This window comes from Lepus europaeus, chromosome 13, assembly GCF_033115175.1.
Source record: "Lepus europaeus isolate LE1 chromosome 13, mLepTim1.pri, whole genome shotgun sequence".
In the NCBI taxonomy this organism is placed as follows: Eukaryota; Metazoa; Chordata; class Mammalia; order Lagomorpha; family Leporidae; genus Lepus; species Lepus europaeus.
The window spans coordinates 81054233-81079133 of record NC_084839.1 but is presented as its reverse complement, the minus strand read 5'-3'; the positions used below and the strand labels follow the sequence as shown (position 1 = coordinate 81079133).

General features: G+C 52.2%; 1 protein-coding gene across 7 annotated transcripts in view; it reads left to right on the top strand.

Moving 5' to 3' along the window:
• The window catches only part of ST3GAL5 (ST3 beta-galactoside alpha-2,3-sialyltransferase 5), a 53515-nt gene that overhangs the window by 6880 nt on the left and 21734 nt on the right, over positions 1-24901 (top strand). For all 7 annotated transcript variants that reach the window (XM_062209780.1, XM_062209786.1, XM_062209784.1 and 4 more), the window contains one exon: positions 22569-22692. In XM_062209780.1, the coding sequence (XP_062065764.1) occupies positions 22569-22692 (124 nt within the window). The remainder of the gene's footprint in view (positions 1-22568; positions 22693-24901) is intronic.

The window sequence follows — 24901 nt, the reverse complement described above, 5'->3', positions numbered from 1 at the left end:
TCACGTTCATACCACACAACCTTAGGAACCGTCAGCCTTAGCAATGGTCAGCCTTCGCCTTTCGGGGATGGCAGCGTCTTGGCTGTTTTAGAATTTGCCTACTGGAGCTGGTGTTGTGGCATAGTGGGCTAAGCCTCCACCTGCAGCACTGGCATTCCATATGGGTGCCAGTTGGAGTCCTGGCTGCTCCACTTCCAATCTGGCTCTCTGCTAATGCTCCTGGGAAGGCAATAAAAGATGGCCCAAGTGCTGGGAAGGCAGTAGAAGATGGCCCACATAGGGGATCTGGAAGAAGCTCCTGGCTCCTGGCTTGGGATCTGCCTAGCTCCAACCGACATTGCCATTTGAGGAGTGAACCAGTGGCTGGAAGACCTTTCTCTCTGTCTCTCCCTCTCTCTGTAACTCAGTTTCTCAAATAAATCAATAAATCTTTAAAAAGAAAGAAGAAGAAGAAGAATTTGCCTACACACTTCCCCATCATCTCATCTCCTATTTCCCGTTCGGCTGAAGTTGAGGGAAAGGCCCCCTGTTGGAGGCTCTTTGCACCAGAATCTAGAATTACTTTTGTTAGCTGTCAATTTTACTGATTTCACCTTATCCACTAAGTGTTCTCTGTTCAGCCCAACTACTCGTCTTTCCTGTAAGTTACCAGGGCACTCTTGGTGGAATGTCTGGCTTCTAGGCTGTGCTGTATTTGGGGCACCTGTGGGGTTGCCCCGACCTGTCCTCCCAGAGCTGATTCTACAGTGCCATGTGCTGTCCCGGGGTCCCCACTTGAGGGCTGGTACATACCGTACTTTGTCAAAGAGTGGAGGGCCCCCAGGGAGGGCAGCCTCTTCCCTTCTTCTCAGAGGCACATCTCCTTCCCTCCCTCCCTCCCTTCCTCCCTCCCTCTCTCCCTCCCTCCCTCTCTCCCTCCTTCCCTCCTTCAAAGATTTATTTATTTATTTATTTGAAAGGCAGAGTTACAGAGAGGCAGAGGCAGAGAGAATTCTTCCATCCACTGGTTCACTCCCCAGATGGCCGCAATGGCAGGAGCTACACCAATTCGAAGTCAGGAGCCGGGAGCTTCTTCCAGGTCTCCCATGTGGGTGCAGGGGCCCAAGCACTTGGGCCATCTTCCACTGCTTTCCCAGGCCATAGCAGAGAGCTGGGTCCGAAATGGAGCAGCCAGGACTTGAACTAGCGCCCATATGGGATGTCAGCACTGCAGGTGGTGACTCTACCCTCTACACTACAGCGCCGGCCCCTGGCCTCTTTCTCTTTGGGGGCTACCCCCACCTCTGCCATGAAATCATCACAAGGACACAGGGCCGCGTTTGAAGACTTGTGTGCCTTTCCCCTCTTCCCCCCATCCGCGACCTGGATTTGTTAAGCAGACCTCAAGGCCATGGGCTCAGGACCATGAGAACAGTCCCTCCTGGCTCGGGCCCTGTGGTGTCCCCCGTCTGGCCTTCCTGGCTCTGATGCGTGCCATTCCTCAGTGGTCCCCGACCACTCCCTCCCTCGGCCTCATTCATTTGGTGTGGTCTCACCAACTCTCCCTAAGAACGGCTCAGCCCCGCCTTCCTTTGGAGCCAGTTTTGAGAGCCTGGTTCCTCCTTGGCATCTTCTGTGCACTCCTCTAGGCCCTCAGGGAGCTGGCCTCAGCGCACACCTCACCTGCCCTTCCCCACCCCCAATCTCTCAACATCCTGCAAGCCCTTTCTTCCATCTGGAATACCTACTCCTCTCTTCCTCCTGCCCCTGAAGTCTTACCCATCCTTCAAGGACCATTCACACATCACCTCCTCAGGGAAGACTCCTGGATTTCCTCTGCCGGAGCCCATGGTTCCCTGGCCAGGAAGGACAGGCACATTGCAGTGGCTGTGTTGCAGGGTCATTCTGTATTTTGAGTGTCTGGGTATTTTCCATCTTCTTGGTTAGATTTCTCATTTAAAAAGGGAAGTGGGCCGGTGCTGTGGCTTAACAGGCTAATCCTCTGCCTGCGGCGCCGGCACACCGGGTTCTAGTCCCAGTTGGGGTGCCGGATTCTATCCCGGTGGCCCCTCTTCCAGGTCAGCTCTCTGCTATGGCCCGGGAAGGCAGTGGAGGATGGCCCAAGTCCTTGGGCCCTGCACCTGCATGGGAGACCAGGAGAAGCACCTGGCTCCTGCCTTCAGATCAGCGAGATGCACCGGCCACAGCGGCCATTGGAGGGTGAACCAACGGCAAAGGAAGACCTTTCTCTCTGTCTCTCTCTCTCACTATCCACTCTGCCTGTCAAAAAAAAAAAAAAAAAAGGAAGTGGCTGTCTTACTTATTTTTATATTCCCAGTGCCTGGTATGTGGAAGGTGCTTATTCAGTGTTTATGTAAAGAATTATCAGGTGACCAGAACAAATTGTATAACACAGACCAGCTCTGCCCAGCTGAGGCTCCGCGAGAGCCAGTTTAGAGGGCCTGGTTGAGCTCTGACACTCGAGGGCAGGGCCTGGGAACTGCAGGGCTGCTGGGTCTGGCCCTGCTGGGGCAGCTGCAGGTGGGAGTCAACTCAGTAGTTCTGTAGCAGGCCGATTGTTTAGTTGTTGGTGGTAAATATCCACATGGCCCTTGGCAGAAAGAAGGGTCCCCTGGCCTGCTCTAAGGCAACCATTGTTATGTTATGAGTTTGCTTCTCTCCTACGCTTCTGGAATAATTCTAGTTATAAGTCAGCCCGGGGAGAATCAAGAAAAATAGACACCTTTGTTGTAGGACTTCCTTCCCCATGGGGCCGAGCCTTGCCCCTGGCAGGATGGCACACCCTGGCACCTGGAGGAGCGGCGGAGCGGCCGCTGCACTGTGGAGCAGGTGTTCCCGTTGCGTCTCACTGGCTTGTAGGATGACAGTGATCTTTAAATGTTCTTTCTGCTTCTATATGTTTTTTGAAGAAATCCAACTTTTTGATAGCAAAGCTTTCAAAATGTTTCTTGGATAAGGTGAGTTAGAGTTCCTAAACCTGATCGTGCCAGAGTATGGAATAGCAGAGAGTTGATTGTTTTTGGTTTTTATTTATTTATTTGAAAGGCAGAGAGAGAGAGAGAGAGAGAGACTGCTCCTGCCCACTGGTTTATTCCCCAAATGGGCCATCTTCCACTGCTTTCCCAGGCCATAGCAGAGAGCTAGACTGGAAGTAGAGCAGCCGGGACTTGAACTGGCACCTATATAGGATGCCGGCACTGCAGGCGGCGGCTTTACCCAGTATGCCACCATGCCAGCCCATCAACTGGCATCTTAACCACCAGGCTAAATATTTGCCCAGGTTTTGCTTTTAAATGTAGCTCCCTGTACTGCCCCACAGTAGACCTGGGGTTGCCGAGTCAAGCCCCTCAGCACTGCACCTGTGACATGAGGCACTGGTGTGTGACTGTCCCTGCCAGCTCCCTGGACCTGCGCCTCTCTCCTTGCTGCCTTTCACACCTGTGAACTGAAGCGCTAGGTTTCCTGTAGACACGGAGGACCAGGAAGGAAACTGGCATCCTCTCATCCTTGTATACCCTCAAAAGCAGATCCTGAGGGTTTTTCGTCTTTATGGCTAAGAGCGAACTTTAAATGGGAGCTTTTTGGACGTAGCCTAAGAGGAGTCTCACCTACTACTTCTTGCTCTCCAGCTGCTTCTGTACCCAGCCCTGGTTTTATCCCGAGCTTTGAATGTGTGTGACCTAGCTTTGTGCAGTGGCAGGATCGTAGCCAATGAGGTTTATGCGAGGCACCATAATTGCTAATTGTGTGATCTCACACAGCATCTTATCCTGCTCTCAGCAAGAATTCATCAGTCTGTACTGGAACAGGTAGAGCTGATGAAACACATGCTGTTTACTTAGTCTCTGAGTATCTCCCATCAAGTTTCTCGTTCATTACAAAGGGAAAACAGTGACCTCACAATGGAGCAGTCGGCTTACACCCCTTCACCAACTGATCAGGGTCAACATCCCGGGACTGAGACAGGTCAACATGACATCCTCCTGAGGAGTGCTGTGGGAAGAGCACATAGGCAGGCCCAAAATGCATGGCTTGAGTGTAATCATGAAGAAACATTAGACAAACCCCAGCCAAAGGACGTCCTGCAGAATGATCAACGTGTACTTTTCAAAAATGCCGAGGTCACGAAAGATAAAGGAGCTCTTCCAGATTAAAGGCAGCTGAAGGGCTCCAATAGTAAATGCACATGTGACCTGGGGCTGGACTCCAGAACAGAATAATTTTGTTTTTGTCATCACTGGACTACCAGAGAAATTTGTATAGGGTCCTTAGATTCAGTACTGACGTCCAGTCAACGTTAATTTCCTGGTTTCTGTCATTATACTATCATTATATGAGGACGTGTCTTTGTTTCTAGGAAATATTAAAATATTTAAATATTTAAATATTAATATTAAAATAAGTGTCCTCATGGGGAACTTTCAAATGGTTAAATAAAGTGCATGTTTTTTTTTTTAATTAGTTTGTCCACGTATGGTTTCTTTTTAAAAAAATTTTATTTATTTATTTGAAAGAGAGAGGAAGAAGCACAAAGAGAGACAGAGACACAGAGAGATCTTCCATCTGCTGGTTCCCTCCCTATGGCCACAATGGCTGGGGTTGGGCCAGGTGGAAGCCAGGAGCCCAGGCACCAGGGTTATCATCCACTGCTTTCCCAGGCACATTAGCAGGGAGCTGGATTAGAAGTGGAGCAGCCAGCACTTGAACTGGTGCTCATATGGGATGTTGGCATCACAGACAGTGGCCCAACCCACCACACCACAGTGCCAGCCCCTAGAATGCATCTTATATACTAATAGTATTGATGGCACAACTGTGGTAAAATGTTAACAGCCAGGGATTCTGGGTAAACGGTAACAGGAGCTCTTTGCACTGTTCTTGGGATTTTTCTGGGTTTGAAAGGATTTCAGAAACCACAGGTGAAAAGCTCTGCCTCCAAACCCCAGGGCCGCGTCCAGGCAATCATCAGAAGCCTTGGCAGGGTTGCTCGGTGCCTGCCCTTCCTGTGGTTCTCACTGGAGTCCTTTCCATGACATTGAACTCTCTTCTGGATTTGTTTTGCCACCTCTGGCACCTGCAGAAAACCAGGCAGAAGACCACTAGTGGTGTGGCTTCACCAGACCAGAAAGTTTTTTTCTGTACCTGCCCCATTCCCAGAGACCTCAAAGCCTGTCCTTGGGTGTCTGGTCAGCGAGTTCCTACCCACACTCCCTGGTTAGACCCACAGCTGTCCTGGATGGAGGCTTCTCGGGCCGAAGGCAGCAGTGGCTATGATCCTGCCACTGCGCAAAGCTAGGTCACACACATTCAGGAGCTTGGCATGCTTCTCCAGGGTGCTTTGGCCAAGCACTTGCGTTGCACCCAAAGCATCAGTGTTTGCCAGCTGAGGCTGGGCCTCTCTGCCCTGCCCTGACAGAGCCTCCATAGAATGTTGTGTAAGAAAAGGGGTCCTGGCCGGCGCCGTGGCTCACTAGGCTAATCCTCCGCCTTGCGGCGCCGGCACACTGGGTTCTAGTCCCGGTCGGGGCACCGATCCTGTCCCGGTTGCCCCTCTTCCAGGCCAGCTCTCTGCTGTGGCCAGGGAGTGCAGTGGAGGATGGCCCACGTGTTTGGGCCCTGCACCCGCAAGGGAGACCAGGAGAAGCACCTGGCTCCTGCCATCGGATCAGCGCGGTGCGCCGGCCGCAGCGCGCCTACCGTGACGGCCATTGGAGGGTGAACCAACGGCAAAAGGAAGACCTTTCTCTCTGTCTCTCTCTCACTGTCCACTCTGCCTGTCAAAAATTTAAAAAATAAAAATAAATTTAAAAAAAAAAAAAAAGAAAAGGGGTCCAGTCCCAACCCCCACTTTTTCAATCCAGGTCAGGAGGCCTATTGTGCTTCTGGCTGGATCCCTCCCCAGGGCAGGGGAGGAGGGCCTGTAGGTCGGGGCCTTGAGCAGGTGTGTGGGGAGGTGGAGGGGGGTGCCATCTGCTTATGAGAGTTTGCAAACAGGAGGCCTCTGGACGTCCCCAGCCCCTGGGAGTGGGATGTGATGCGGTGGGCTTTCTCCAGGGCTGGGCTGGGCCAGGCTGAAGCCAGGAGCCAGGAGCCAGGAACTCAATCCAGGTCTCCCACCTGGGACCCACGTACTTGAACCATCACCTGCTGCCTCCTAGGGTCCACATTAGCAGGACGCTGGGATGAGAGGGGGAGCCAGGACTTGAACCTAGGCCAAATGCCTGCCCCAAGGTCATCTTTTCTGTGGGAATCTGGCTGCAGGCCACTGATCAGTGCATTCATTCCCTCATTGATTCATTCATTCATTGCTGTCTTCATTCGTCCTCCAGGTGGTTGTTAGCGCTTTCACTTGCTAGGTACTTGTTAGTTTCCTGGGCGATGGACCAAACAGACACCTCTGCTCTTGAACTCTTGTATTTTATGGAGAGGAACAGAGAACGGATGCGTATGTACCTGCAGTGATGAGTGCTATGAAAGAGGGTGAAGCAGGCAGGTGAGCATCAGGGTTGAGGAGGGAAATGATGCTTACCAAGGCGACTTGTGCATGAAGGCCCAGTGCGATGGTGGGGAGAGGGGTAGGTGGAGGGCAGGTGGAGACCCTGAGGTGGCGGCGTGGGGCTCTGGGCGTGAGGAGCCGCAGGAGGCCCACTCGGCTGAGGGAAGTGAGCCTGGGAGGGAGAAGGCTCTGATCTGGCCCCGGGAGCCGGGGAGGGAGAAGGCTCTGACCTGGCCCCGGGAGTGTAGCTATCTTGACCACGTCTGTAACACGGCAGAGAAAGAGGCAGCCGTGATGCCAGGCATATTCTGGGCTTGGATATGTTTCTATATTTCAAGGACTCAGAATTTGTCACTTCATATTTTAATGTTTTTGAAATGTTTACTTTCATCTACTTGGAAGAGAAGAAGAAAGATGGCTTCCATTCACTGGTTCACTACCTGAATGCCCACAACAGCCAGAGCTGGACCAGGCTAAAGCTAGGAGCCAGAAACTCCATTCAGTTCTCCCATGTGGGCGGCAGGGGCGCAAGCACTTGGACCATCACCTGCTGCTTCCCGGGATGCATTAGCAGGAAGCTGGATCAGAAATGGAGCAGCCAGGACTGGAACTGGTGCTCTATTGTGCGATGGGGCAGCTTAACTTGCCGTACCGCGGTGCCAGCCCCACCTGAATATTTTTAAGTTTGTAAAAAGCAGACAATTGAATGATAGCAATAGTGTATAAAGAGGATTCAGAGTTGGTGAGGACTGGCAGTTGCCTAGCTGTTCAAGCATCAGTTGGGATGCCCGCATCCTTAGCAGTGTCTGGGTTCAAGTCCCGGCTCCGCCCCCAATCTCAACGTCCTGCTAATGCCCACCATGGGAGGCAGCAGGTGATGACAAAAGAAGCTGTGTCCCTGCCACCCACTTGGTTTGTGTTCCCGCCTCCTGAGTTCGGCCTGATCCAGTGCTGGCTGTTGCAGTCACTTGGGGAGTGAACTAGCAGATGGAATTAAAAAGTAAGTTTAGGGATAGGCATTTCTCTGATAGGAGATCTCTGTTTTTCCTTCTGCCTTTCTGCCTTTCTTTATTTCTTTCTTTCTTTCTTTCTTTCTCTCTCTCTCTCTCTCTCTCTCTCTCTCTTTCTTTCTTTCTTTTAACTTTTTGCCAGGCAGAGTTAGACAGTGAGAGAGAGAGACAGAGAGAGAGTTATAGAGAGTGAGAGAGAGACAGAAAGGTCTCCCTTCCGTTGGTTCACTCCCCTAATGGCCACTACGACCGGCGCTGCACCGATGCCAAAGCCAGGAGCCGGGTACTTCTTCCCAGTCTCCCATGCTGGTGCAGGGCCCAAGCACTTGGGCCATCCTCCACTGCACTCCAGGGCCACAGCAGAGAGCTGGCCTGGGACAGAATCCGGTGCCCCGACTGGGACTAGAACCTGGGGTGCCAGCGCTGCAGGCGGAGGATTAGCCAAGTGAGCCACAGCGCCGGCCTCCTATGCCTTTCAAATAAAAACGGAAATAAAAATTTAAGACATGCACCCCAGAACAACGGAAACGCTTGCGTGTTGGTTGACGGTCAGAGTTAGTACAGTGTGCATTGTGCGTCCGCAGCCCAGTGTCTTGGTTTCTCCTTGTAGTAAGTGGGTTCCCATAACTTGGTTCAGCGTGTAGGGGAATCTGAACACCTCTGGGCCGGGCTCTGTTATGGATTACACATGCTTTCCTCCAGCTGTGAGAAGCTTGCTGGGGAGCGGGGTTGCTCAGAGTGCTGGACCCACGCAGGTGGGGACACGTGGTTGAAACGCCGTCTCCTCGCCTGGACCCACGGCGGGACATCTGGGGATGAAGGCGTGGGGATCCGCGCGCTGTGCAGCCTCCTACAGGGTTCTCACTGTGGTCGGGTTGGAAAATCCCTGGCGGAGGTGGCAGTGAAGGCATTTCTAATTTAAACCGAACGAATGTGCAGAACTCTTCCGGGGCCAGTCGGTTGAGGCCTCAGCACCTGTGTTCTCAGCAGTACTCTCTCTGTGGTTTTGTGAAATTTCACACTTCTGAAAGACACAGGAGACACAGTTCACCTAGGGGACTCAGGAAGGCACCACCTGGAGGGGAGCTTGCCTCTTGGTGGTGGACAGGAGCGAGCCGGCTAATGGTGTTGGCCTGAGAGACGTGGACCCGTGAATGGCCGCCTCCCCCCCCCCACACACCTGTGCACCTGCCTCAGCCAGCAGTGGATGTGCAATCGAGCCTGTGTGTGTCTGTTGGCACCTGTACCCTTGTGCCGGTGGGGACATGACCACATATCTTGATGAATCAAGAGTTCTTGAGATTGTGCAACTCCCCAAAAAGTGCAAAAAGAAAAAAAAAATTAGCTACTGAGATACACATATCCTCAAGCTTCAGCTTGCAGTCCTTGGTTTCGGTTTTGGCATGAAGTCAGAAGTACCCCCCACCGACCTTGAAAATCAGACAAGGTTGAAATTTTAATAAATACGGTAACTTGAGGCCAGTGGTTAAAGCTGGAGATGATCTTGTCCACCCCCAGGGATATTCTTGTAATGTTTGGAGATGTTTTTGGTTAGCACAACTGGAGCTCACGGGAAGCCCAGAGAAGTTGTTGGCGTCTAGGGGGCAGAGGCCGGGGGCGCCCAGAACGCATGCACGGGACAGTCTCACCACAGTGAAATTACCCTGCCCCAATGTCAGCAGTGCTGAGGTTGAGCAGCCCTGCAAAAAAAAAAAAAAAAAAAAAAAAAAAAAAAAAAAATCAGCTGAGTGCCTCGTGTTTGTGCTATCGCATGTGAGAGCTCAAAGTGAACTTTCGTGTAGAAAACCAATGCCAATGCTAAAACAATTAGCAGTTATCTGATTGGACAGGGGTGGTAGTCTCCCCGGGGGGTGGTCAAGGGAGGCCCAGCCTTGGGTACGTGGCTGTGTGTGTTGTGTCACAGCACAGTGTGATGGGCTGCACAGAGCTGGTGGGCTGGCGGGTGTGGGGAAGCTTGTTCATGTACCTGTCATCTCACAAGAGCAGCTGACGTTCACGTATTTAACCCGAGTCCCTAATGCGATACGCTTCTGTTAACGTCTCCTCATTGTATGTCGGAGCTCTTGTTCATTTTGCAGCCTCTCCGCTACGTCTCCCCGTCCAGCCTGCCACCTCCCAACATGAGGAAATCACTCTTCCATTCTCTGTCTCCATGTCGTTGACTCCCCCCCGCCATAGGTGAGACCATGCGGTGGCTGGCCTGCTGCACTTGGCATTATGCCCTTTGTGCCCCTCCATCTCACAGCCAATGGCGGCTTCCTTGTCCCCAACCCTCTCCCAAGCCGCTGTCCTTTTGGGTGGGAGTTGGAGCAAATGGCATCACACCCCAGCCTCGGGGCCCGCCCTGCCTCTCGTCATTGCACCCATGGATGGAATCTGCGAGACGGCCTGGTGGGAGGCGCGAGACCTCTGAACACCCAGCCGGCCGAGGGCTGCAGTTACTGTCCCGTGTCGTTTCCCTGACTTGGCGTTCTAGAGACCTGAGAGTCAGCCAGTCTGTCCTCTGGTCTTTTACATGCTCACGGAGAGTTTTAAAGGACTCAGTGAAACAGACTTTCAGAAATCATCCTCTTGCTGGCCTGTGTAACGGAGGAGCCCATATTACTCTTTTTGGATTAAGGTGCTGCTTTAAGGGACTGGAATTTCAGCATGTTCTGAAACCTAGGCTCGCAATGGTCGTGTCAAATCTACTGATTTCGCTTAATGTTTTCTTTCTGCCCAGTGCCGTCAGTGGGTTTTCACCAAGGGGAAGATAAGTCTGCACTTGGTAGCTGTTGTTCCTCCTCTTCCCTTCCCCTCCATTTATTTGAGAGTGAGATCTTTTCCATCTGCTGGTTCATTCCCTAAATACCTACAACAGCCAGAGCTGGGCCAGGCTGAAGCCAGGAGTGGCAGTTCAATGCAGGTCTCCCGCATGGATCACAGGGACCCAAGTAACTGGAGCACACCTCCCCGGTGTGTCAGCAGGGAGCTGGAATGGCAAGTGCAGCCAGGGCTGGACCCCACGCGCTCTGCTATGGGATGTCCCAAGTCACATCTTAACCTGTGCCAAACACCCAGCCCTGCACTCTGTTCTTGCTCTCGGGACTCTTACCCATCTGGAGTAGCCTTAACTGCCTGTATCCAGGTAGCCCCTGGTCTCCAGGCATGGCAGAGCCCACCACTGCCTGCGCAGGAGCCCCTCTCTCTGCCTTCCTTGCCGGTGGGATCCTTGATTCATCTGGGGAAGCAGCCTGCCCAGCTTATAAAAATCTCCCAGGCAACCTTGCAGGGGTGGCCATGGAAGGGAGCCTGGCCTCAGAGATGTCTGGAAGCCTGCCAGGGGACTCAGGACAAGGCGCCGCCCCTTCCTTCCTGTCTCCTTCTTCCTGCCTGGAAGATGGAGCACAGGTTGGCCACGTGCTGCCGCTGGAAGAGCAGACGGTGACAGGGGCTGGGGACACTCACAACATTGCATAGCCACCTGGCCTGCTCGTCCCCAGACTTCCTGTTCTGTGAGCAAAATGAATCCCCGCCTGGTCGAAGCCCTCGGCAGCCAGGTGTCTGTTAACACGCAGCTGTGAGCAGCCTGGCTCATGGCCCTCCAAGAGCCGCGAGCCTGGGTTTTCTGCTGTCCGAGGGCCTCGCTGACCTGGTGACCCAGCAGCGCTGGAGCCCGACCTGGTCGTTGGCACAGCATTTCCTGCTGCTGACCACCTGTGCACGCAGGGCTCGCCTGTCCTCCCTCTGGCATGTTCCCTGTCTCCCCTCTGAATAATGTCCTCACAGCTCAGGGTCATCCATGACCTTCTCCACTCTTCCACTCCTTGGCCCTGCTGCCCTAACTGCCTGCCCTAGCAGAGGAGCCTGAAACCTAGAGGGAGCCCCCAGGATGAAGGGAGGGGCAGAGGAGGGGCTGAGCCCAGCTGCCATCTCAGCTGACACCCCCCCACCTCCCCCACCCCCACCCCCACCGCAGCCCCATGGGAGACAGGAACAGAATTTGCTCTTGCAGATCTGCGGAGAAGGGGCCTGCAGTGGCTGTTAGCAGCCAGTAACCCAGCAGCCACCAGCAGGACCACAGGGACCACCCGTACCTGCTGCCTGCACCCCGCCCCTGCTGTGTCTGCCATTCCCCGTCATTCACTCTTCCCCAGCCTGGCCAGAGCTCTGTGCTCTGCCCCTCGCTTCCACGTGCCCCAGCGCTTCATTGTTGCCCATTTTTTCTGCTGGAGCTGGCCACTGTTAGACGTGCTCAGTCTGACATGCACCTCCCAGCGCCGTCTTCTTGCTGACTAAGGCCTTCTGTCTTTTCTCTTCGCTGTGTCAGGTGCAGTTCTCCCTCTAAAACACAAAACTTGGTGCCAGTGTTGTGGTGCAGCCAATTAAGCCACCGCTTGGTACACTGCCATCCCATATGGGAGAGCCAGTTCAATCCCAGCTACTCTGCTTCTGATCCAACTCCCTACTAATGTGCCTGGGAGGGAGGAAAAGATGGCCCAAGTGCTTGAGTCTCTGCCACCCACGGGGAAGACCCGGATAGAGCTCTTGGCTCCTGGATTCAGCCTGGCCCGATCCCGGCTATTTTAGGGACTTGAGAAGTGAACCAACTGATGAAGATCTCATTATCTCTCTTCTCTGTGTTATTCTGCCTTTCAGATAAATAAATTTTTAAAAAATCAATAAATAGAACACAAAACTCCTGAAATGGCATCAGCAGCCCTTTTCCCACCTTTCCCAGGGACGGCGGGTAGCTGGCCGCCTTCCTGCTGCCCAGGAGAGAGCAGAGCATTTGTTCCACGAGGTGGGTGCCCGAGGCCTTAGTTCCTTGGGATGCTGAGAAAGGCTGGTGGTATGGCCGTTCTGTTGAGAGCCAGTCCACGTTTCCAGCTGCCTCCTGGGCGATTTCATCCTGTTACTTAATGTCCCAAATTGGTCATCCTCACCAACTGCCGAGACCGGCTTCCAGTCCTATTTTTCCAGACGTGTCTTTGCGTGCCACTTCTCATCACCAGGCTTCCTGTCTTCGTTTCTCAGTAGCTCTCCATCTCTGTGCCTCCCTCAGGCCCCTCCCACCTGGGCCAGCCCCGCAGCCACACCCGGGACGGTGCCCTGCCATCCCCTCACAGCCTCCTCTATACCCTGAAGCCCTTCTGCAGGCAGAGACTCTGAGCCCAGGATGTGGCCTGGGCCGGCTGCTGGGTGAGCGGCCGAGCCGCACCCACTCGCTTCCTGGACAGTCTGCGCGGCCCCGCTGGTTTAGTCACTGCTCTGTTTATAAGCAGCTGTGCCCTGACATGACGTTGCTATTTAAAAAAACAAACAAAACCTCACCTGCATTGACCTATGAAGAGATTTCAAAAAGTTTATGGAAAAGGGGATTAAGAGGTAAGCATATTTTGGTGTAAAACATTTGAAATCTGTGCAGATTGTTTTCAAAATACACATTTTCCATCAACATCTTGAGGCGCTCACGAGTTCATGGATTTTTTTTTAATGTGCATCAAATAAACTTACCTTTTAATTTTATTTCCCATGAACCTTTAGATGTACCCACCTGTCGGTCCAAGCCCTGCCCTTCCTATGCACCCCTCCCCCCAGGTAAAGGGCCTGGTTGCAGAGGTGGGTAGGTGTGGGCGGGAACCCCCAGCACCTCTGCACACCTGGATGAAGTGCAGGTGGCATTCCAATGAAATGGGTGTTTTTAGGGCTCGGTGAGGTCGCTTGCAGGCTTGTTGCCCACCCCTCCCCCATAAACATTAGTGCCCTGCCCACCCGTGCTCCAGTAGTGATGTGCACAGTTAATGCGGCCGTTCATCACGTACTGCCTCGCAGCATCTGGGCTACTTTCTGTCTTGAGTGGCTCATTCTTAATTCCGTGAAAGCTAAGCGATCTGCAGATGAACCAAAAGCCTTGGTTTGCCCTTCCATTTCTTCATCGGAGCCTTACTAAGAATGATTTCTTCATCAGGCATAGAAGCTAGTACATCTTCGTAGGTGAGTAGGAAAATCTAATCTTCAAAGCGAAGCTTCTTCCGGTAAAGGTGGCCTGCCAGGCCTTTCCCCTGCAGCCTGAGTCAGGAGAGAGTCAGGCTGCTGAGCTCCGGGGCCCCAGCAGGGAGCTGCAGGACCACAGAAGACAGAAGAGTGCCAGCAAAGCCTTGGAGAAGTGCCTGCAACCGCTGTCACCTCTGAAACCCGCAGAGCACACCGAGTGTTTGTTCAGTAACAGACACTCGATGCCCGTTTTGTGCCTCTTAACATCCTAGGCGCCGTGGCTGTCGTCGTGTGCAAAGCTGAGACCCACTGTCTGGATGGAACCTACACTCTCGTGGGGGAGACGGGAGACACATTGTATTTTAGAAGTAGGGATGCATGGCTAGATGGTAAGGGTGAAGAAAGACAACACAAAGCATGCATACGGGAATACCCAGATAAGTGAGTGGGGCGTAGCCGTAGTCTTTTTATTCTTCTAGCTCAAGCATTCTTCACATATGTAAACCAAAAAAAATTGGGTGGAGGAGAGGGTCTAGTTCTCTCATCACAGGCTATGTGCGTGTGTGTGCACCATTGGCTGGGGGCAGCTTGCTGGGGAGAGGTTTGTGACACTCCTGCTTCTGCCGCTGACCCCTCAGTGTCAGGTGAGCTCAGCGGAGAGTGCCCGCCCTCCGGAGGGAGGAAGCCACTGCCATCTTTGATTTTACTCACCAGTTCTCTGGAAGCCCCTCGAGGCTTCTACAGAAGGAAAGTGACCAGTCCCTGCTCCTGAGACAAACTGGACTCATTTTGTCAGCATCCTTGGTTTTGCTTCTCTGTAAATATTTTTTTCCAGCTCAACAGATTTAAAAAAAAAAATTTATTTAGTTAAAAGGGAGAGGTACAGAAAGCGAGGGAGAGACAGAGCGAGAGAGAGGTCTTCCATTCACTGGTTCACTCGCCAAAGGACCGCAACTGCTGCGGCTGGGCCTGGCTGAAGCCAGAAGCCAGGAACTCCTTCCATGTCTCCCATGTGGATGCAGGGGCCCAAGGACTTGGGTCATCTGCTGCTTTCCCAGGAGCATTAGCAGGGAGCTGAAGCAGAAGTGGAGCAGCCGGGACTTGAACCACTGCCCATATGGAATGCCAGCATCGCAGACGGCAGCTTAACGTCCAGTACCACAACGCCAGCCCCTACAGGGTTTTCTCCTAAAGAAGGTGTCCCTGAAATCTAGGACAGGTTGAGCATCCTTAATCTGAAATGTGAAATGCTGCAAACTCCAAATGTCTACAATGGCTGGGTGGCTGAGGCCAAGAGCCAGTACAGTGCAACCCACGTCTCCCATGGCGGGGCAGGAACCCAGCTATTCGAGCCATCTCACTGCCTCCCAGGGTCTGCATTGGCAGGAAGCTGGATTTGGCAGCCAGAGGTGGGATGTGGGCCCTGACTCACCTAACCGTTAGGCCCAATGTCTGCTCGCTTACATCTGAAACTTTGTGAGTGTTGACATGACACCCAAGGTGGGAATTCCACACCACGAAACAAAATTTGATGCCCAAAAGTGTTAAAAATGTCTCCTAAAACTACCCTCAGGCTTCTCTGTGTAAAGTGTTTATGCAACATAGGTGAACTTCCTGTTTAGACTTGGATTCCATCCCAAAAACATCTCATTGTGTATATATAAATATCGCATTGTGTAATGCAAATATTCCAAAATCGGAAACACTTTGGTCCCACATGTTTTGAGTAAGGGATATTCAACCTGTAAATTTGGTTTCTGCATTTTTACTCCTAAATGCTTGGTTTATGAGATAATTATTCCCTAACAAAGATGACCCAGGATTCCTGAAGATATTTTCTTTGGATGGTTTTCAAATATCTGTCATAGCTTAAATTCTAAGCATAGCTTAAAGATTTTCCTTGAAGATAGTGTCAGTGTTTTAGAAACAAAGCTGGGAATGTGCAGAATTTGGGCAGTATGGATAGGAAGACTAAAAGGGCAACTAGCTCACCCACACTTGCACCACCTGTTGGTAACAGAGAGATGCACCCCTGCCCACCTCAGGATGCATAGCCTTCCCCTACATTCTCCTCATTTTTGTTAGCTACAGGAGAAGTCGGTATTGGAGCTTACGGCACAGATATTCTCACAGTTAACAAAGCCGCCTGTGCTGAATTCAGGGTCTGTGTAATTGAATCTGTAACGGCAGCCCTTCCTCCACTGAAGAGAATGTTAAAGACCAAAGAATGAAAACAGTGCAGAGGGTGTAGAAGCGATCAGAGCTTTCAACTGATAAACCCCGGGTTCTCCACCAGAGCTTCTTTTGTTCTCTTTCTTTTCTACATTTGAAGATACCCCCTTTTTTAAAAAAGATTTATTTTTAATTTTTTTTTATTTGAAAGGGAGAATGAGAGAGAGGGGTTCACTCCCCAGATGGTTGCAGCAGCCTATATGGGATGCTGGCATCACAGGTGGCAGCGTAACCCTCTGTGCCACAGCACCAGTCCCCCATGGGAGCACCTTAAGGCCACCTGGCTGTTTGTCGGTTGTTCACCAGTTGTGAATGGTAAAGGTGACCCAGGCTGGCCTTCTCTCTGTCATATTGAGGCACACAGAATCCACATGGCCCCTTATAAATGGGAAGGACGAAATGCCTGCTGGGCCCAACCAGGGGGATTTGAAGAAACTCCTTGTGAAGTTGAATTCTTGTACCTTGGATGGATCCATCCCAGAACATGACTCATATGCACACAAGTTTTTACGAGATGGCTTCTTTCCTCGAATATCTTTCTGTGTCAATAAATACATGTTCCCAGTACATTAAGCTAGTGCTTCTCAAACGTTAATGTTCATTTGAGTCCTCTCTCATTAAGATGCAGGGTCTGGGGTGGGCATTTGGCCCAGTGGTTAGGATGCCTTGGCCCACGTTGGAGCTCTTGAACTTTTTTTTTTTTTTTTTTTTTTTTTTTTTTTTTTTTTTTACAGGCAGAGTTAGACAGTGAGAGAGAGAGCGAGACAGAGAGAAAGGTCTTCCTTCCGTTGGTTCACCCCCCAAATGGATGCTAAGGCCGGCGCGCTGTGCAGATCCAAAGCCAGGAGCCAGGTCCTTCCTCCTGGTCTCCCATGCGGCTGCAGGGCCCAAGCACTTGGGCCATCCTCCACTGCACTCCCGGGCCACAGCAGAGAGCTGGCCTGGAAGAGGAGCAACCGGGACAGAATCCGGCGCCCCGACCGGGACTAGAACTCGGAGTGCCAGTGCCGCAGGCGGAGGATTAGCCTAGTTAGCCACAGCGTTGGCCCATGAGCTCCTGAACTTGATGCTAATCTCTGCTCCTGATTCCAATTTCCTGCTGAATGGACCCTGGGAGCCAGTGATGATGGCTCAAGTAGTTGGGTTCCTGCCACCCATGCAGGAGACCTGGATTGAGACCCTGGCTCCCAGCTTCAGCACCCCCCCCTTCCCTCCCGCAGGTATTGTTGGCATTTGGGGAATGAACTAGTGGATGGGAGCTCGTTCTCACTTGCTTGCTCACTCGCTTTCCTGTGAAGATAAAAAAAAATAAATGCAGATTCCAAGTCCATAGGTCCAGAGTGGTACCTGAGGCTCTGCATTTCTTTTTCTTTTTAAATTTTATTTATTTGGGGGCTAGCGCTGTGGTGCAGTGGATTAAAGCCTTGGCCAGCAGTGTCGGCATCCCATATGGGCGTGGGTTCCAGTCCCAGCTGCTCCACTTCCAATCCAGCTCCCTGCTAATGCGCCTAGGAAAGCAGTGGAAGATGGCCGAAGTCCTTGGGCCCCTGCACCCATGTGGGAGACCTGGAGGAAGCTCCTGGCTCCTGGCTCCAAGCTCCAGCCATTGTGGCCATTTGGAGAGTGAACCAGCGGATAGAAGACCTCTCTGTCTGCCTCTGCCTCTCTGTAACTGTGCCTTTCAAATAAATAGATAAATCTTTAAAAAGAAAAAGAAAAGAAAGAGAAGAGAAAAAAAGAAAGGAAAAGGAAAAGAAGGGAAGGGAAGGGCAGAAGTGGCGCAGGGGCCATGCTGTGGCGCAGTAGGTTAATCCTCTGCGAATGGTGCCGGCATCCCATATGGGCGCTGGTTCTAGTCCTGGCTGCTCCTCTTCTGATCTAGCTCTCTGCTATGGCCTGAGAAAGCAGTTGAAGATGGCCCAAACACTTGAGCCCCTGAACCCACGTGGGAGATTCTATCCCGGTTGCCCCTCTTCCAGGCCAGCTCTCTGCTATGGCCCGGGAAGGCAGTGGAGGATGGCCCAAGTGGTTGGGCCCTGCACCTGCATGGGAGACCAGGAGAAGCACCTGGCTCCTGGCTTCGGATCAGCGAGATGCGCCAGCCGCAGTGGCCATTGGAGGGTGAACCAATGGCAAAAAGGAAGACCTTTCTCTCTGTCTCTCTCTCTCACTATCCACTCTGCCTGTCAAAAAAAAAAAAAAAAAACAAACAAAAAAAAAAAAAAGAAAAAAAAAAAAGAAAAACAAGCGGGCACATCCAGGCTTCTGACAGTATTGCTTTGTGGCATGTGGCAGGCTAGTGTGTCGCTTTGGGATCACAGAACTTGAGATGAACTGGGGACCATTAAGCAGATAAGCATGTGAAAATGATGGCTTTGAGGAGATGGAATTGAGACAGAGAGGGGAAGGTCCGTGGCTTGTACTCTAGCAGTGGCCCCAGGATTGTCTGGGGTTGAGCTGCAGGTTCTGGGCTTGGGTGGCGGGGCAGACCGTGCAGCTGCAAAGTAAGGAAGGGAGGAGAGGAAAGCGGTGTGCTCTAGGAATTCCGTCTGCGGGGAAGGTGGCAGCCGGCCGTTATATATGGAGCTGAGCGTGGGTGGGCGGAGCCGGCTTTGGGGGCATGGTGCGTCGTGCAGAGGTGGGACCCAGGGGGCTGCAGTCAGAAGTTGTGCCTGGGGAATTTCGGATTGCAGAGGCTCTCGGGGCAGGAGAGGGTCCCAGGCTACTGGAGCAAGGGAGACTCCAGCAGGGAGTGGCCTCAGCCCTCATGTGGGGCTGTGCCAGTGGGGGCCAAGAGGCCTGAGCCCCCAGAGGTTCTGCAAGTTTAGGAAGGCCATGGAGGGCTCTGCTGGAGGGGTGGTGGGAGGATGGTGCCTCTCCAGGGAGACCTGTGAGCAGAAAGGGACGGGAGAGCAGACTGTGCCACATTCCTGAGCGTGCTGGGACCGAAGCCGTGGCTAGAAGCGGGGTGATGAAGCCAGCAAGTGCCACGAAGCTGGCTCGGGTGAGTTGTGTACAGAGACTGGGCTCCTGTGCCTCCCCTCTGTGTCATAAGGAGAGCAGCAGCGAGCCCTTCCACCTGCTGGGTATGCACAGCCACAGTTCTCAGCACTTCTCTTGCTGTATCACGGATATCCAGGGAGTAATATTACTGTACCCACTTTACAGATGAGGAAACTGAGCTACAAGAGAATGAATGGGAGTGGGAGGGTATAGCCCTCGAGGTCAAGCCAAGAGCCAGCATCCTGAGCAGTGTGCTGAGTACCTTCACCCTGGTCGGCTCTGTTCTCTGGCGGTCCACTCTGGTGTGATGTGGGCACCATTCTGGTCGTGTGCAGACACTGAGAAACATCCCTTTGAATCATGTCCTGGCTGCAAGGAGCCCGCGTGCTCCCACCACGTGGCCGGCCTCGCAGCAGGTAACCACAGACACCTGCCAGGGTCGCAGCTGTTCTACTTGCTCCTCGAAGAATCCAGGAGATTCTCTAGCCAAGCTTTCCTTGTAAGGTCCTCGGCACTATTTTTTGAGACTACCCAAAGAGATTGCTCCACAGGGTTAAGAGTTCTTGTGCTCGCAAGTCAGTACAGGTCCTGCTTGGAACTGAGGGAGAGAGTGTTCACGGCAGAAGAAAAAAGGATGTCAATTTAGTTTAAAATAAAGAGATTTTTTTTTTTCAAAGAAAATAGCAAAACCCTAATGGAGGAAATAAAGTGAATAATGAGATAAGACTTCCTGATTGAAAGGCTAATTATAGTAAGAACATCATTTCTTAAATTAATATTTAATTTAGCATGATAGACATGGGTGCCTTTATTGATTGAGGTAAAAACTTTGCTTTTAATTAGCAGTTGCATAAATGCAGAGGAAGTGTGTTCCTCCATCCCATGACAGTCCAGGGCTGGAACAAGACTGCTCTCTGTCTCTGTCTGTCTCTCTCTCTTTCTCCTGGTTCCACCATCCCTGGGGCAGCATCCTCTCTGTGTGGTCCACAGGCGCCCAGCAGGTGTCTGCATTTCGCTCAGCAGGAAGGGAGACAGGAGAAGGGGTGGGCATCAAGGGATGCCCAGGAAGTCTCGCCTGGTGTTTCTGCTCAGGTCTGACCCTTGGTTACTCCGAGGGAGCTGGGAAATGTAGTCCAGGTTCTCCGAGGGAGCTGGGAAATGTAGTCCAGGTTCTCCGAGGCACTGTGCTCAGCTCAGACTCCAGAGTTGTGTTCTATGGAGAGGGAGAGGAAAACCAAGACGGGGGAGATGTACCCATTTCTGGAATAAATGGAGAATAATGGAGATGTCCCCATTTCTGGAAAAGTACTCCAGACTTGAAAAGTGGAGAATAAAATCGATTCAAAACAATGAAGCAAGCCTGCCCAAGGACATTTAGTGTTACAAAATTTCCTATAAAATTGCAGTCTTCTTTTTTTTAAGATTTTATTTATTTATTTATTTATTTGAGAGGTAGAGTTACAGACAGAGACAGAGAAAAGTCTTCCATCTTCTGGTTCACTCCCCAAATGGCCGCACTGAGCTGATCTGAAGCCAGGAACCAAAATCTCCTTTTGGGTCTCCCTCGTGGGCACATGGGCCGTCTCCCACTGCTTTCCTAGGCCATTGCAGAGAGCAGGATTGGAAGTGGAGCATCCAGGACTCGAACTGGCATCCATATGGGATGCTGGTGCTGCAGGTGGAGGCTTAGCCTACCAGCCACAGCACACCGGCCTCTCTCTTTCTTTTTCTTTGTTAGTGTAACACTTCTGTTTTTAATGCAACACTATCTTTTTAACTGTTTCACTGTGGAAACTTTCTTTTTTTTCTTTTTTTTTAAATTTCCTCCTCTCTCTCTCTCTCTCTTTTTTTTTTTTTTATTTCCTCCTCTCCTTTCCCATCCTTTTCTCCCAGCCAAAATTTATAACCTTTTAGACCAAAGAGTCAGCCTAGGTAGGCTTTCCTGGCCTGTGATCACAGCCTAAATCTCCTGTTCCTCCCTCCCGGTGGTTAGCACGGACGCACAGAGCTCTTCCCTGTTCCTCGAGCCTGCCTGGATTGAGCCCGAGGTGATGTGGACAAGAACTGGCCTGTTCATCCGGTGGGCCCTGCACAAACCCCAGCACAGCCAGTGGGTAGCCCCAGAGGGCACGGGTATAGACAGCGATGAAGAAATGAACTGAAGAATCAAAGTGTCTTAGAAATAAAGGGTTTGGATTTGGATGGGATGGAGTTGCTTCAGCTGATTTTGTTTAAGGCAGGAATCTGTGCAAGAAGATGTATTCATGCCAGATGTAAACCATTTCTCAAATTCTGTACTCGGTGCACCTGCTGGATTCATGGTGTGGGGGGGAGTGGATCCTGACGCAGGCACTTTGAGGCAGGATGGAGTTAGTTGGGCTCTATGAGGCTGGGGTGGGGTGGGGTGGGGCTCCTTCACAGAGGCAATCTCCAGCTCTGCTTTATCTGTGGACTCTTAGTCTTTTAGAGACCCCCCCCCCCAGAGCTGGTTCCCCCCCACCAGACAAAAATCCCCCTGTCAGAGGTGCCCCCCTTAGAGCCCCCCTGCCCAGAGGCGGCCTTGCTCAGAGGAGTCCCCCAAGAGGCGGCCCCCTCCACAGAGGTCCCCTACCCCAGAGCAACCTCCCTCACAGAGGAGCCCCCTCCCCCCGGATAGAAGCGGCTTGGACCTGGCAGCATGGCCCCGCACAGGAAGCCTGCCTCGTGCCTCCCAGTGCCCAGACAAGCAGGGCCGCGGACTGGGGTCCCAGAGACCGTTCATGTGGGTGCGCCCCGTCCAGGGCGAGCCTGTCAGCACCTCAGAGCAGCCGCTCCGCTGTGGAAACTTTCAAGCCTACACAACAGCAGAAGAGGATGGTGTAACAGCAAACCCCAGCTCCTTGCTGCCGGGTCAACCATTACCAGTTAAAGCTGGGCTCGTCTCCACTGCCCTCCCCTGGGCCCCACTCACCCCTCCCCGGGTCTTTTTCCAGACAGGCCTTGTTCCTACCTTGCAGGTAGGAGTATTTCTGTACATATCTCTAAAAGGGGAAAGTCTTTTTTAAAAAAAAGTGAACTTTTTTATTCTGGGATAATCGTAGATTCACGTACAGTTGCCAGAAGTAATGCAGAGAGATCCCGTACGCTCTTCACTCCGTTCCCCTGGCAGTGACACTGTGCAGCGCCACACATCTCCATCACCACAAGCATCCGCCGTGTTCTGCCTCCCTCCGTTGTCCCTGACGCCCCCTGGCCTGTTCTTGCCTAATTTTGTCGTTTCAAGAATGGGAGCAATTGTACAGTATGTAACCTTCCGGTGTTGGCTCATCACCACCGTGTGGCTTCATCCAAGCTATTGCACATATCAATAGTTTTTTTTTTTTTTAAGATTTATTTATTTATTTGAAAGTCGGAGTTACACAGAGAGAGAAGGAGAGGCAGAGAGAGAGGTCTTCCATCCACTGGTTCACTCTCCAATTGGCCGCAACAGCCAGAGCTACGGTGATATGAAGTCAGGAGCCAGGAGCTTCTTCCAGGTCTCACATGTGGGTGCAGGGGCTTTTTCCGGGTCTCCCACACGGGTGCAGGGGCCCAAGGGCTTGGACCATCTTCTGCTGCTTTCCCAGGCCATTGCAGAGAGCTGGATCAGGACTCCAACTGGCGCCCATATGGGATGCCAGCACTACAGGCAGCAGCTTTATCCACTACACGTGCCCCTGAATAGTTCTTTCCTTCTTATTGCTGCCTGGTAATCCGTGGTACGGCCCCGTCTCGTAAAGCCCCTTTAAAAGCAGCACCCGCCTAACCCTTCCCTCTTTTTCTCCCCACCTGCTGTTCCCCTCTTGTGACAGCGATGCCAAGTGAATACAGCTGTGTGAAACCCAGAAGCGACTGCTCCAGGCCTCCTCTGCAATGGTGCCCTCGAGCCCAGAGCAAGATGAGAAGACCCAGCTTATTGTTAAAAGACATCCTCAAGTGAGTACCCCCGGGCCCCTGGATGTGGGTCAGTGGTGTGGAGCTGGGAGAAAAATTCCACGAGAGCCCTAAAGGCGGCTGACGTTGGAGGAGCGTCCCTGGCCAACGCACCACTGAGAGGCGGGGCTGAGAAAAGGTGGAAGGGATTTAGGCTGGTTTTGGTAAAGTGCAGTTACCCAAGCGCTGCTCTTTGTGCCATTGTTTTAACAAAAGAGGGCTTTTCCCCAGAGCTATTTTAAGTTAATCTAAAGGATGGTTAATTACAGCTCCCTAAAGGCACTTGAATACCATTACACCTGAGTCCTGAAAAGGACAAGTATTGCAGCCGGGTCACCCTCGGAGCCCGCTGAGCCGGGGAGTTAACACAGGAGGGGCTTGGCAGGTTTCCCTGGCAGCAGCCAAACCCAGCTGAACGTTGTTCCTCCCTGTCCTGGGCAGAAAGAAGCTGGGAATCCCACCGTGAGACCCGGCCCCCCCGTCTCTCCATTAACTCAGAAGGGGTGGAAGGGCAAGGGTTGAGAACAGGAAAGCCATAGGGAGGATGACAGAACTCGTTAATCACACGCAGCTTCCTTTTACAACTCAGCCAGTGTTTACCGAGCCTGGGTGGTGCTGGGCTCTGGGCGCATGGCTGCACACACGCAGGTCCGGTGCTGAGCTCCTTGCGGTGTGGGTGGGACCGGCCCAGGAGTTACAGCACAGTGTGGTCAATGCTACGGAGACTGGCCTTGCTTTTATTTCATCTCTTTCTGTTTCTTTGTTAATAATCAGAATAAGTATGGGGTCCCCTCTTACCATTCCAGGATGTTCCTTGAGTGTGTGAAACCTTACTACCAAGCTCACTAGATACTGGGGTTTTTTTCTTATTCTTTAAAGATTTATTTCTTTGTTTAAAAAGGCAGAGTGACGGAAAGAGACGGAGGGAGGGACAGAGAGACCTTTCAGATGCCCACAACAGCTAGGGCTAGACCAAGGCGAAGCCAGGAGCCTGGAGCCCCCTCTGAGGCTCCCACAGGGGTGGCAGGGCCTGAAGCACTTGGGCCACCCTCTGCTGCCTTCCCAGGTGCATTAGCAGGGAGCTGGATTGGAAGGAGAGCAGCTGGGGCTATCTGGAGCTCCGGTGTGGGATGCCAGTGTCACAGGTGGTGGCGTAACCCGCTATGCCCCAAGGCCAGCTCCTACCAGGATTTTTTTCTATAAACTCCTTTGATAAACCTTAATGTATAAATTAGGCACAGTGGGAGCTGAAGAACAGCAACTAATGATAAAACAACCATGATAACAGGATACCATAATAAAAGTTATTTCAAGCGTAGCGTTTTTTTTTTTTTTCTAGCATCTTTCAGCTAATATTTTTGGACTGTAGCTGACCACAAGTAAATGAAACTGTGGAAGGCGAAACCACAGATGGTGGGGGGGGGGGTCTGTTGTGTTACACGCACTGCGCGCAGCACCTCTGAGTGCTGGAGAGAGGAATGGGTGTGCTCGCAAGGTTCGGAGTCAGCCCCTCGCCCCGGTCCCCACGTGAGATGCCCAGTGCTGCTCTCCCCACATCAGCCAGCCTGCATGTTCACACAAACGAGGCATCCTGCTCACTTCACCGTGTACTCAGTCCCTGGGAAGATTAAGACACTTGTTCAGGTTTTCACAGCAGGCTAAAACGAGAAGGCAGAAGTCTTGAAAACAGCCCCATCATGCTTCCGAATCCGCAGAGATATTTAGCACCTGTGATGCTTAGTAAACGATGCAGCTTCTGCCTTCCAAAAGCTGACCATTTCTGTAGAGACTAGGTTATGTTCCCTTCACAGTTATTCAGTTTTTTCAAGCTATTTGTTTATCTACTTGAAAGGTAGAGTTAGAGAGAGGGAGAGACAGAGATCATCCATCTGCCACTGCTTCGCTCCCCAAGTGACCTCTACGGCCAGGACTGGGCCAGGCTGAAGCCAGGTGCCTGGAGCTCCATCTTGGACTCCCATGTGGGGGCAGGGGCCCAAGCACTTGGGCCATCTTCTGCTGCTTTCCCACATGCATTAGCAAGGAGCTGGATCAGAAGTGAACTCAAGGGGCCTGCACTGTGGCATAGTAGTTAAGCCAGTGGCAGCATCCCATATGGGCACTTGTTCAAGTCCTGGCTGCTCCACTGCTGATCCAGCTCCCTGCTAATGTGCCTGGGAAAGCAGCGGATGTCCTTGGGTCCCTGCACCCATGT